The following is a 13026-nucleotide window of genomic DNA, read 5'->3' as shown; positions in this document are numbered from 1 at the left end:
TAGGAGCCAAACGTTCACCAAATCGTCGGTATACAAGCTGAAAATTTTGAAAAGCTGACAATTTTGAAAATAAGTTGGTATCATTTCTTTTGGACACTAGTTTATATTGATTTGAACTGATTCACTGCTCGAGGTACAACCCCATCAGACCAAGTTCTCAATCCAGATATACTCTTGAAAATCATCTGCCGGTCACTTACAATTTTTATTGACGCAGGTCTGAAACCATCTGTACATATGGCCCAAGATAATTGTGACGGTTATAAATGGGAATTCTGATACACATAATTATGTAGGTTGTCAGTCTGACGGCTGATAAAGAAATTAATAAAACCTTATTTCAGCTCCGAAAAAGAGATACAATGATCACAGGCATACTAGTGATTAGTTTATTAGGTTTTTCGACCGGCTTACGATCCAGAGATTAAATTTGTCATATTATCATTCAATTTATAACAAGGCAGCGTCAAACTAGAACAGACCATAAATTTTAGCCTACATATATGTTAAAGGTATACTACCTCTTAGGATGACCAAAAATTAAAACTTGTTTAAAATGAGTCTTTGTTCACAAGTGGACTTACCTGATATCAAAACGTCAAGAAATAATTCATCTATAATCCAATAAATCCTTAAAACTAAGTAAGAAATCATTAAAAACTGAGTAATTGTGAAACATCTTTAGAAACATGTTCATTCTAAGAGGTAGTATTCTTTTAACAGAAATTGTTTGGTTCTTTTTTAAAACCGGTCAGAGCTTCTTCCATTTAATACAACTATTATGAATTTACTTTTTGCTGATGGTAGTTTTGAACAAACAATAAATTATTAAGTATTTTATTATTTTTGAAATCAATTAGATTTATTGACATGTTTACGTCTACAATATTAAAAAGAATATTGTATGATGGTAATTGTGTATTTCTGATTGTTTCTATAAATATATAAAATCATTTTCAAACCAATATTGTTGTTTTTACATTGTTATGTTAGATTTTGTATCCTACTGAAATTTCATGTGTAAAACTTCTGAAAATACATTGCATTCTGTCAAATAAGCACGTCATTATAAAGTGGCTCACGTCACCATTATGCAGTCGGTGAAACCAGAAATTCAGTAAATGTATATTTGTATTTTAAGTAGAGGGTACTATGAGGTGAAAGTTCCTTAATCCTATAATGTAAATAAATATTGTATATACACCAAAAAAGTAAACTCTGATACTAATATTGATCTTGAGATAACAGACTGATACTGATATTGATCTTGTGATAAGAGACTGATACTGATATTGATCTTGTGATAACACACTGATACTGATATTGATCTTGTGATAACAGACTAATACTGATATTGATCCTGAGATAACAGACTGATACTGATATTGATCTTGAGATAACAGACTGATACTGATATTGATCCTGTGATAACAGACTGATACTGATATTGATCTTGTGATAACAGACTGATACTGATATTGATCTTGTGATAACAGACTGATACTGATATTGATCTTGAGATAACAGACTGATACTGATATTGATCTTGTGATAACAGACTGATACTGATATTGATCTTGTGATAACAGACTGATACTGATATTGATCTTGTGATAACAGACTGATACTGATATTCTGATACTGATATTGATCTTGTGATAACAGACTGATACTGATATTGATCTTGTGATAACAGACTGATACTGATATTGATCTTGTGATAACAGACTGATACTGATATTGATCTTGAGATAACAGACTGATACTGATATTGATCTTGTGATAACAGACTGATACTGATATTGATCTTGAGATAACAGACTGATACTGATATTGATCTTGAGATAACAGACTGATACTGATATTGATCTTGTGATAACAGACTGATACTAATATTGATCTTGTGATGACAGACTGATACTGATATTGATCTTGTGATAACAGACTGATATTAACCTTTTGACAACAGACTGATATTGACCTTGAGATAACAGACTGATACTAATATTGATCTTGTGATAATAGACTGATATTGTTGTGAGATAACAGAATGATATTGGCCTTGTGACCACAGACTGATATCAGCCTTGAAATAACAGACTGATATTGGCCTCTACTCAAGCTTGTGCAAATGGAAGAATATCCAGAAGTCGTCATTATATAGCTTGTAAAGTAAATATAAAAGCGACTATAAAGAGACTTGAAATTGAACTCTTTCAGCTTGTAAAGTAAATAATATAAAGACGAGACGTCACATATTTATATCTGAAAAGTATGTTTCAGCCGGCGAAATAAATACCATAGAACTTGCGTTTAGTTCCTAGTTCAAGTAAATATTGAAATGATTGTTATACAATGAAAATTGTAGCCCTATTTTTTTTTAAAATTAACTGTTCATTAAATGATTATTAAAATAATTGAGTCAAAATCTGTATGTGGAATATGCAAATTATTTCATTAACATACTTAGTAATTTAAAGGGACAGATTTTTTACCAATCTTGCTTCAAACTCAGATACTGGAATTTTTTAGCTGCGCTAATCAGTAAGACACAGTTCACAGTCGACATTTGAGCCTTCAAGTCCATGTGTGTGCGTGTGTCAGCGTTTGAATGTTAAAATGACGACATGTCAATTTACGATATTCTGTGATATATAGAAATACATATAGAAATAGTGAGTAAAATTCCTAGTTCGATGTATTTTTAAAGCATTTTTGTGATGTTCGTACATTTCTAATACTTCTGATGACTATTTACATATATTCAAGACTAAAATGAATCCCAAAAATGGCACACCTGTACATTTAAATATACATGTATCATATTCAACAGATCTCTTAAACTCATATCATACTCAACAGATTTCTTAAACTCATATCATATTCAACAGATCTCTTAAACTCATATCATACTCAACAGATCTCTTAAACTCATATCATATTCAACAGATCTCTTAAACTCATACCATATTCAACAGATCTCTTAAACTTATATCATACTCAACAGATCTCTTAAACTCATATCATACTCAACAGATCTCTTAAACTCATTTCATACTCAACAGATCTCTTAAACTCATATCATACTCAACAGATCGCAACTGGTATCACATTCAACAGATCATATTTTCATATTGTTTACAGTGGACAGCCAAGTAAGAAATTTAAATTTAACGAATCAAAATTCATTCTGGAATAGGTTTATCTGATGAAATTTTATGAAAAGGAGTTTTGAGTCACCCTTCTTCAAAAATTACTGAAGGGGTTAAAAGTAAAAACTAAAATAAGTATTTAAAAAAAAACATAAAAGATTCATTATGGTATAAAGACATATTGTTTTACAGTTGACTTGCCAAATAATTAAAGTAAGATACTGTACCATGAACAGTACAAAAAAGTCTATAGTAATTGTTGTTGTAGTGTCGTCGTCTGATTTGTTGGTACGCTATTTAATGAACAACCATTCCAACACATTGACAGTTGACGTAACATCTGGTCAGTTGTATACACAATAATTTTCTGTTTCAAATCTACTCATTTACCATAATAGTGTTTCTAGTTTTGGTTAATTTGGAATCTTCACTCTAGAAAGATGAATAGTTTCTTAACAATGCTGCTAGTATTGGTGCCAACTAGTGAAGTACTTTTACTTTTACTTTTTCATGGTGAATATTTCTTTCTTGCTGAAATGTTTTAATTTGAGTATTAATGTAGCCATCCCAATTTCTTACACTTTGACAACTTTTTAAAAACAATATCTGTGAACTGACTACTTTTTTGTCTTGATTTTATCAATTTAAGACAAGTTGCTTGAGAGAACGATACTTTTTGTATTAAGAAAAAAAGCTGAAAATGACAGGAAACCAGGAAACCAGTGTGTACATTCTATCTCGTAAACCAATACAATAGTTGTATTCTTCACAGAGCACTAATAATCTAACATTCTTCTAATACAAATCAAAATCAGTGTCAAGTGAAGTGCAATTCGAGACCTGACTGTTTGACTCTGAGTAGCTGGAAACCTAGTTTTAACCAATGTTTTCTATTTAATGAAACTTACAACAACATAGCCGATAAGAAACCGTCTACAGGTGCGTACTTACCAAAACATGAAACGACCAGAAATGACCAGGAAACGCATGTTAGTGGGTGAAGGGGACGCATCGACAGCATCCACAATTCTGTTAAGCTCGTGTTGAACATTGTTAATATTTTAAAAACAAAGATGTCGTAACTTTGTTTCGAAGTGAATTCATTTTTCAAATAAGTCTTGCTTATAAAGCAATCATGCAGTTCGATCGGTAGACGTTTATTAAAGTTAAATGTGTAGAATCAATAGAAACCGCCTCTAACCTGTTGTAAAGAAGGATACTGATTAACCTCAATAGAAATTGGTAAATCGGCTTAAAAAAGTGTGTATAGAAAGTTACTTTGATTTCATTGTCAAAATAAGCCCAGATTATTGAAATTTTAACTGAAAACAAGGATACGTATCGATATATCGAATAAACAAAATAATTATTAAAGGCGCTTCTAGGCATGTTTCAGATTACTTAGCTTTATGAATCATCACATAGTTTTATGGATTTATTGGATTATAAAGGGGTTCTGTCGTATAGTTTTTACCCCAGATAAGTCCAGTAATGAACAATGACTCACATTGGCCAAGTTTAAAAATTTCAATTTTTTGGTCCTCCTTAGAGGTTGTATACCTTTGATAGATGGCTTCGAATACTGTGAGCGTATGTTACATTGTCTGGCCAGCAGTGTATCATATCTCGATGTAATCTCGTTTTATCGTCTGCCAGTGTAAAGATAAGATGTCAATGTGGAAGTGCTTGTATTTGGTATGTCTATTGTTAGATGTAAACAGTAAGTACATTATTCTCTTATTTGATTTTTTTTAAAACAGCATTTCTTTATTGTTGATTTAGTGGTACAATGTACAATATATATATGCGATACAGAAATAAAAAAATAATGCTTATTCGAATCTGCCTCGCTGAGTAAAATACATACATACACAAATATATTTCATAGGGTACATAAGCTAATGCATGTAGATAATTCTTTTTGACCAATCATACTCAGTCACAGAAATGGGAATTTTGTAGCTTAGCCAATTAGTAATACTGTTCACAGCTCACGTCGAAATTTAAGCTTTCAAATCTATGTGTGTTCAGAATTATCTGCGTTTGAATGTTAAAATGACGAAATAGTGAGTAAAATACCTAGTTTGAGATATTGTTAAAGGAATTGTTCGATTTTCTTACATTTCTAGTAATTCTGAAGACTATTTTCATATATTCAAGACTCAAATCAACCTGTTACATTACTGTGGGATAAATACATTAAAAGTTGTAACTTTAGTCATATATCGTCTCAAAGAGAACCACAAGGACATTAATAATCTGAAAATAACTAACTCCTTAGGGAACGTGACAGATATGTCCAATATAAGCATCCAAATTTTAGCCTTCAAATCCATGTGTGTTCAGAATTATCCACGTTTGACTGTTAAAATGACTCGTCATTTTAAGATACTCTATGATGTATAGAAAAGAGATATATAGAAATAGTGGGTACAATACCTAGTTTGAGATATTTTTAAAGGAATTGTGCGATTCTCTTACATTTCTAGTAATTCTGAAGACTATTTAGGCCTACATATATTCAAGACTCAAATCAAACTCCCAAAAATCGTGCATTTGTCCCTTTAGAATAGGATAAAAAGTACATTGTGTATTACATTACTGTGGGATAAATATATTAAAAGTTGTAACTTTAGTCATATATCGTCTAAAAGAGAACCACACGGACATTAATAATCTGAAAATAACTAACTTCTTAGGAAACGTGACAGATATGTCAAAAATAAGCATCCATGGATAGCATAGGTCAATGACAATCAAAACTGAAATTTCAGGGTCAGTCAAGGTCACAAGATATCGCCTTTTGAATATTTAAAATTAACCAGAAATCGGTTTTGATTTTTCAGGTTGTTGATATATATTATAGATATTCCGCATTGATTTTGTCGACATTTCTGATTTACACCGAAAAAGGTGACAACAAGAAGTGATTTTGTGAAACTGAAAGCTCTCCGATGACAAAGTTTATTGTTAAACTGTCTTTCCTAAAAAAAAACATAATCTACCCAATAATTAGAGCTTAGAGACCGAATAACAAATTTCAAATTTCAAAAGAATTTTACAAAACACGTCTGGTTGAAATTCAAAATTAAAATAATCAATTCGAAAACAAATCTTTGGCGTATCGATTTATGAGCATATTGATTAGCCATTTTTTCTTAGCATCAATCCTTGTTTATGAAGGTTGAATTTAACATATAAGATATTGATTACATCTATACGGACCCATTTATTTGTGTATAACGGATGTGTAAAAATCATACTTGACTGATTGAATAAACACCACGGGCTAGAAAACAAGTACATGTTACTCGTTTGATTACACATACATACTCATTTATTCTGAGAGCACTGTGATCTTTAACGACCTAAAACAAGTGATGGAATCTGTTCCATCGCGTTAGGGAGGTGTAAGAGTTGGTAGGGGTGGCATACGGCTGACCGGCTGTGCCCCCTCCCACATTCAGTTTTTTTTTATTTTACATAGTTAAATAATTGCCTGTGCTAGAAAGACATGGAAGGAATGTTTTCATTGAATTTGTCCGTTTCTTGTGTATGATCATCTTCACAACAGCAATTTGACTGGACTGTACACTAGAGAATACAGCCTATTACAGCTCTCGACCGAAAGATTGTTTAAATCAGACTTACTGTGGAAGGCTCTTATTGGCTGTTCACCAGCGTACAATCCAATCAAATGCACTGATATATGATAACTGAAATTGGGACAAGTTGGTGACATTCAGAAGATGATATATGTTTATATTTGTGTATTCAGTAATCATATTCTTGATTCTTAAACTATTTCTTTCAGATTGCAGTTTAGTAAATGTGGCACTTCACAAATCAGCTACCCAAATTAGCACTTATCTAACATTTGTAGCATCTAGAGCTACTGATGGTATCGATGGATTATTGCCAAGTCAAACCAGTTGTTCGCATACGAAAGGATTCGGTGCCGACCCAGCCGAATCTTCACCTTGGTGGGAAGTTGATATTCTGCAAGACTACTTCATCTATGCTGTGTCCATAACACATATTGACTTGCGTAAATATTAATATTTTTTTTTAAAATGTACTCTCCACAATACTATAATTTTCTGAGCGAAGCAAAATGTTTTTTGGAATGGAATTGATCTATAATTTTAATGAGAATTGGAATAGCAGTACTGAACGTCTAAGAATGTCTTTGCGTTAAAAGAAAATATAGTTTTTGTATGTTGACATTGAAAAGAAATACATTTCCCTCTTCAAACTTTCAACCAAAAAGTTCAAAAGTTTTGCTTAAAATTGTCCTCTGTAAAAATAAATTTTGACATAATTAAGACATAATGTGTGCTCATGTTTATATTTTTATCAACGCAAAGACATTCCGACAAGGCACAGACGGCTCGACAACATAGAAACAATATAACAATTTGTAACGTCCGAAGGAGTCAGGTCGTGTAGTAGCCCACCATATCCAGTATGTATAGTATATGCAATTTATATTGTTTCTGTTTCTGTCGTGTCGTAGAGTGTCGGGTTTTATGTATCACCGCCTTAACAGGCATTTATTTAGAGTTGGCTATTACACGGGTGTATTTCACGCTTAACTATATCATAGTTTTGTTTTCACACAATAAATATATTCAATGGAAATTATTATTGACCTTAATCTAAAAATCTCTATGTTTCCATCTTATCTTACAGCCGGCCTGCAATTGGCTCACGATTTTTCTATTGAGATCTATAAAGATGGGGAGTCTATTTCTGATACCGAACTTTGTTACTATCATGTGGGTAAAGGAACCAGAGGAAAAACTGTACTGTATAATTGTAAACAGATAATGAAAGGTCGCTATGTTAGAATTATTATCAATGGTCAACCGGGCGTTAAGGAAATGCTAATATTATGTGAGGTGAGTTTATATATATGGTCTTTGGCTGATAATGCCCAATTTGGGGTATCCGAATCATTTTCGTGGTATTTTTGCCGAAAGGTTTTATTTGTATAGTATAGTGTCCCATTCGTTCCATTTTGCCCTAAATTATTCCCATTTCATCCCTTCGCCCATTTCCACTTCTCAACTCACCTCTTCTTCAATTCTTAATACGCGACATTAAACCATTTTCCAGATAATAATCGTTTCTTCACTTATTAACATTTTAGGTTCGAGTATTTGGAACACGAATCGCCAGCATCAATTCGTCATACAGTCGATTAGAAGATGCAAAAGTATCTTCCACGCCGGATATGACGTACAATGTACAAGGATATGGTCAATGTGCTATGAAATGTTATGTGTTACCATTGTGTCATATCTTCAGTGTTAAATTGGTGTCTGATTATTATCAATGTAATATATTTACACAGGAAAATACTGAGCTCGCAGCAAACTCTACAGGACGACCCGACATTGCAGTTTTTTTAAACTAAAAATAGTGCTTTAAAAGGCTGTGTCCAGAGGCTCAACTAAATGAGAGGAGCCCCTGGAGTTAAGTGCCCACCACTCCCCCCCCCCTCCTCTAATCAGGGTTTTTTTATATGCTCTTCTGCATTCTTTTTCTAGGGGTGGGGCTCCAATTTAAATCATACTATGGTTGCAAATAAGAATAACGGTCATAAGTTTCGAACACGACATTCATGAAATATTATTATACAAACAAAGTTGGTATCAAAGAGGACATCAAAATTATGTTTCGTTATAAGTGCCACAGATAGCAGAAATGTCCTCTTTCAGTCTGTAAGTTAAGGCTTGTGTCCTTCAGTCTATAATAGTATGAAATTTGTAAAATATTGTGTCATGTTTCAGCTATTTTGTAAGTGCCATAACGTTTTATTGTTAGGTATAGTTCTATACATCATTCAGTAGAATGATGAAGCGTTGATAAAATGGATTCAAGGGAGATAACATCATGACGTTATAAAACTGAAAATTGAAATTCGTGTAAAACCACTGGTAGAAATGGCTATGTATATATTAGTATTAGACTGTATTTATTGACTTACATGAGATCACTTTCTTTTATAACTAATGAATTTAGCCTTCCTTTACCATGAACAATTCCCTAATCTGATACCCCAATTCCCTCTTCCAAATTGCTTGTTTATTAAAGTAAGTTTTCCAAATTGTTTATATTTATCAAAGTCAGTTTTACAAAGTGCTTATGTTTATCAAAGTCAGTTTTACAAAGTGCTTATGTTTATCAAAGTCAGTTTTACAAAGTGCTTATGTTTATCAAAGTCAGTTTTACAAAGTGCTTACGTTTATCAAAGTCAGTTTTACAAAGTGCTTACGTTTATCAAAGTCAGTTTTACAAAGTGCTTATGTTTATCATAGTAAGTTTTCCAATAGAAGTATATGATATTTTATTCAAGTTGCTTACTGTTATAATTGAAATGTGTGTTATATTGTATACTGTGGTGTTTAAAATGATTAACAATAATATTGTGTATAGTCTATTTGTTATAATCCTGATGGCTCAAATATCAGTTTCTCATTGTTTTTCATAAAACGATTTCATAATGAACCAGTTAGTTCTTTAATATTTCATATACATGTACCTGGCAATCTCCCCAAATATTGGGGAGCCGTGGTGGCTCAGTGAGTAAGTCGCTTGCTCGTTAACCTGAAGTTCCGGGGTTCAATCCCGGCATAGGTCGAGATGATACCGTCGGTATTTCAACCCGGTCAGTGATGCGAGTAAAAGGGGCTGACATTCAAAAAGTGTCTAGTTGTTCGGATGTGCTACAGGCTGTGCACGTTAAAGATCCCTCGACAATTGGAAGTATAAAGAGAGCATGTTAATGCCGCTGTTCTACTCATTAGTCTTAGCCTGATTGATATTTGTCATCACCATGTTTCCACAAATTCTTAGACACAAACGTTCCCATTCTACAAATTGAGGTTTAGATGTCTCGAAATATAAGCTGATGTTTTTTTGTTATTCTGCGTTCATCGGGATACATTTTGATATATTGATTTGAACTGATTCACTGCTCGAGGTACAACCCCATCAGACCAAGTTCTCAATCCAGATATACTCTTGAAAATCATCTGCTGGTCACTTACAGTTTTTATTGACGAAGGTCTGAAACCATCTGTACATCTGGCCCAACAATACTGTGACGGTTATAAATGGGAAACTCTGAAAGACACGAGGTCGATATAGTAACATTCCATTAAATGACAGAATTTGCCAAATGTGTGAATCAAATGAAATTGAAGACGAGGAACCTTTCTCGTCTATTTTTGTTATTTTCGCTTGATAAAGAGATTAGTCCCGAAACGTAGCTAATTGTATCGACTTCTCCTACTGTTTGCACATTATCGTGTATAATATATATATATAATATAATATATATATTTTTTTTTTCTATTATAAATTTATGCTATACAATTTTATGCCTTTATATTAGATTTACCATGTTCTGTATTTTTTTCTCCGTGAATTATTAATATATAGTAATTCATCATCTACCATTTGTCGAAGTTGGTAAATTTTGTAATTTCATATCTTTTCAAATGTACCACTCGTTGTATGATGTCTTTAATGGGCGTATTTGATACAATAAACTTATCTTATCTTATCAATATGTTAGTTGTCAGTCAGCTGCGAAAAAGAGATGATCACTAGTGATTAGTTTGCTAGGTTTATCGACTGTCTTACGATCCAGGGGCCTGGTTTTCGAAAGTATCTTACGACCAAGACACGTCTTAAGATGGTCTTACGACATATCATAGTCGTACGATAGGTTTTCGAAAGTGTCCTAAGTTACGATAAATCATAAATTTCATCGTAATCTTAAGACACCTCTCGACCTGTCTTAAGATGGTCTTATGATAGACTTATGATTATCATAAGAGCTTCGATATCACGTGAATAAATAATATGGCTGTTGTTTACATGCACATTCGACAACAAGCTGAAAACGTACGCCGAAACAGAGTATTTCGAGACAGAAATAACCCACTAGACTACATGGATGATGAACAAATAGTATGTATATATAGACTTTCACGCCCAATGATACTAGATTTATGTACAATGTTCCAAACAGTCCTAGCAAGGCCAACAGCAAGATCTCGTGCCTTTCCAGTTTCATTCCAAATCATGGTTGCACTCAGATTTTATGCCACTGAAAGCTTTCAGATGGTCAATGATGGTCCATAACATATCTAGACCAAGTGTATCTAAAATAACTACTCATCATGAGAGGTTTTCATGAAAAAACAGAAAAAGTGTTGTCGGTGTCATTGATGGTACACACATACGTATAAAAGCTCCAACAGAAGATGAACATCTTTATGTAAATAGAAAAAGCTACCATTCTATTAATGTTCAAGCAGTTTGCGATTCAAATATGAAGTTTTCTTTTTAGCACTGTTTGTTACTACATTGCTGTGTCGGCTGAAAAGTAAGGACTTATTCTTCTCCACGTCGTCTTTAAAAATCTGAGTCTCCTGCGATGTAAAATTCGGACTTCTTCTCTTACTCATGATTATGTATAATAAATATAAATGTATTATTTCTATCCTTATAGAGTACTTTCTCAAAGTATTTGCACGAGCATTTCGTTAAGAGGTTACATGTACTCGATGTCTCACATCTTAAAAGTATTCACAATTAGATAACAAACACATCATGTAAGATAATAAATAAACACGGAGTTCGAGAATGTAAAAGTATAATAAATATACAAACTAAATTCAAACAAATGATCAAACTACGATTTTAATTTGTGTTCATATAAAATTTAATGTTGAGAATATATTTTGTAAGTAATAACTATAAACTTTATTCAGCAAAAACAACTATTATGGATATACTACTCCTTTAATTTAATTTTGCAACGTTTCAATTCACATACAGGAATCTTTATCAAGCATAACAATTAATAATGGAAATACAGAAATAGAGAAATGTAAGCCAAAACTGAATAGAGATAAAGGACATTATGTACCAAATTTGTGGGATGATTTAATTCTTTAACTGTTCACTGTTTAACTGATCAAATTTGTCATAAAGTCTAGCCTACATGTATGTTAAATCTATACTGCCTCTTAGGGTGACCAAAAAATAAAAAATTTGAAATTTTAAAATGAGTCTTTGTTCACAACTAGACTTACCTGATATCAAAACGTTATGAAATAATTCATCTATAATCCAATAAACCCTTAAAACAAAGTAAGAAATCATTAAAAACTGAGTAATTGTAATTGTTAAAAGCATGTTCATTCTAAGAGGTAGTATTCTTTTAACAGAAATTGTTTGGTTCTCTTTTAAAACCACTCAGAGCTTCTTCCATTTAATACAACTATTATGAATTTAGTTTTTGCTGGTGGTAGGATTAAACAAACAATAAATTATTAAGCATTTATTTTTTTGAAATCGATTAGATTTATTGACATGTTTACGTCTACAATATTAAAAAGAATATTGTATGATGGTAATTGTGTATTTCTGATTGTTTCTATAAATATATAAAATCATTTTCAAACCAATATTGTTGTTTTTACATTGCTGTGTTAGATTTGTATCCTATAGAAATTTCAAGTGTACAACTTCTGAAAATACATTGCATTCTGTCTTTGAATGGCATTTAGCAATTGTGAGTACTGACAATCAATAGATAAAACCAGGAGACTTCTTGAAGCTATCAACATCAGAAGATGAAGGTGTTCGATTATCGCATGCATATGATAAACTTATCAACTTGTAATTATTCATCTTCATAAATGTATTCAATATAATTAAATACAATATTACAACTGAATCATAGTTAGTCATTTAAAACATGTAATTCCTATCAATAAAAGACTCCAATACCAATATTAGTTGTTTAATTAATCTCCAATTTATATCTGGTTATTATCTATATCTGGTTATT

At 32.1% G+C, this 13026-nt stretch overlaps 1 protein-coding gene across 1 annotated transcript; it reads left to right on the top strand.

Moving 5' to 3' along the window:
* Positions 1-4820: 4820 nt before the first annotated feature.
* LOTGIDRAFT_159907 (hypothetical protein) lies at positions 4821-8571 on the top strand (the record flags this gene model as incomplete). Its single annotated transcript, XM_009054599.1, has 4 exons — positions 4821-4872; positions 6967-7200; positions 7845-8053; positions 8305-8571. 4 exons carry the CDS (start codon positions 4821-4823, stop codon positions 8569-8571), a joined length of 762 nt encoding a protein of 253 aa, XP_009052847.1.
* Positions 8572-13026: the final 4455 nt, after the last annotated feature.

This window comes from Lottia gigantea (genome assembly GCF_000327385.1).
Source record: "Lottia gigantea unplaced genomic scaffold LOTGIsca_22, whole genome shotgun sequence".
NCBI lineage: Eukaryota > Metazoa > Mollusca > Gastropoda > Lottiidae > Lottia > Lottia gigantea.
This window is presented reverse-complemented; position numbering and strand designations above follow the sequence as displayed.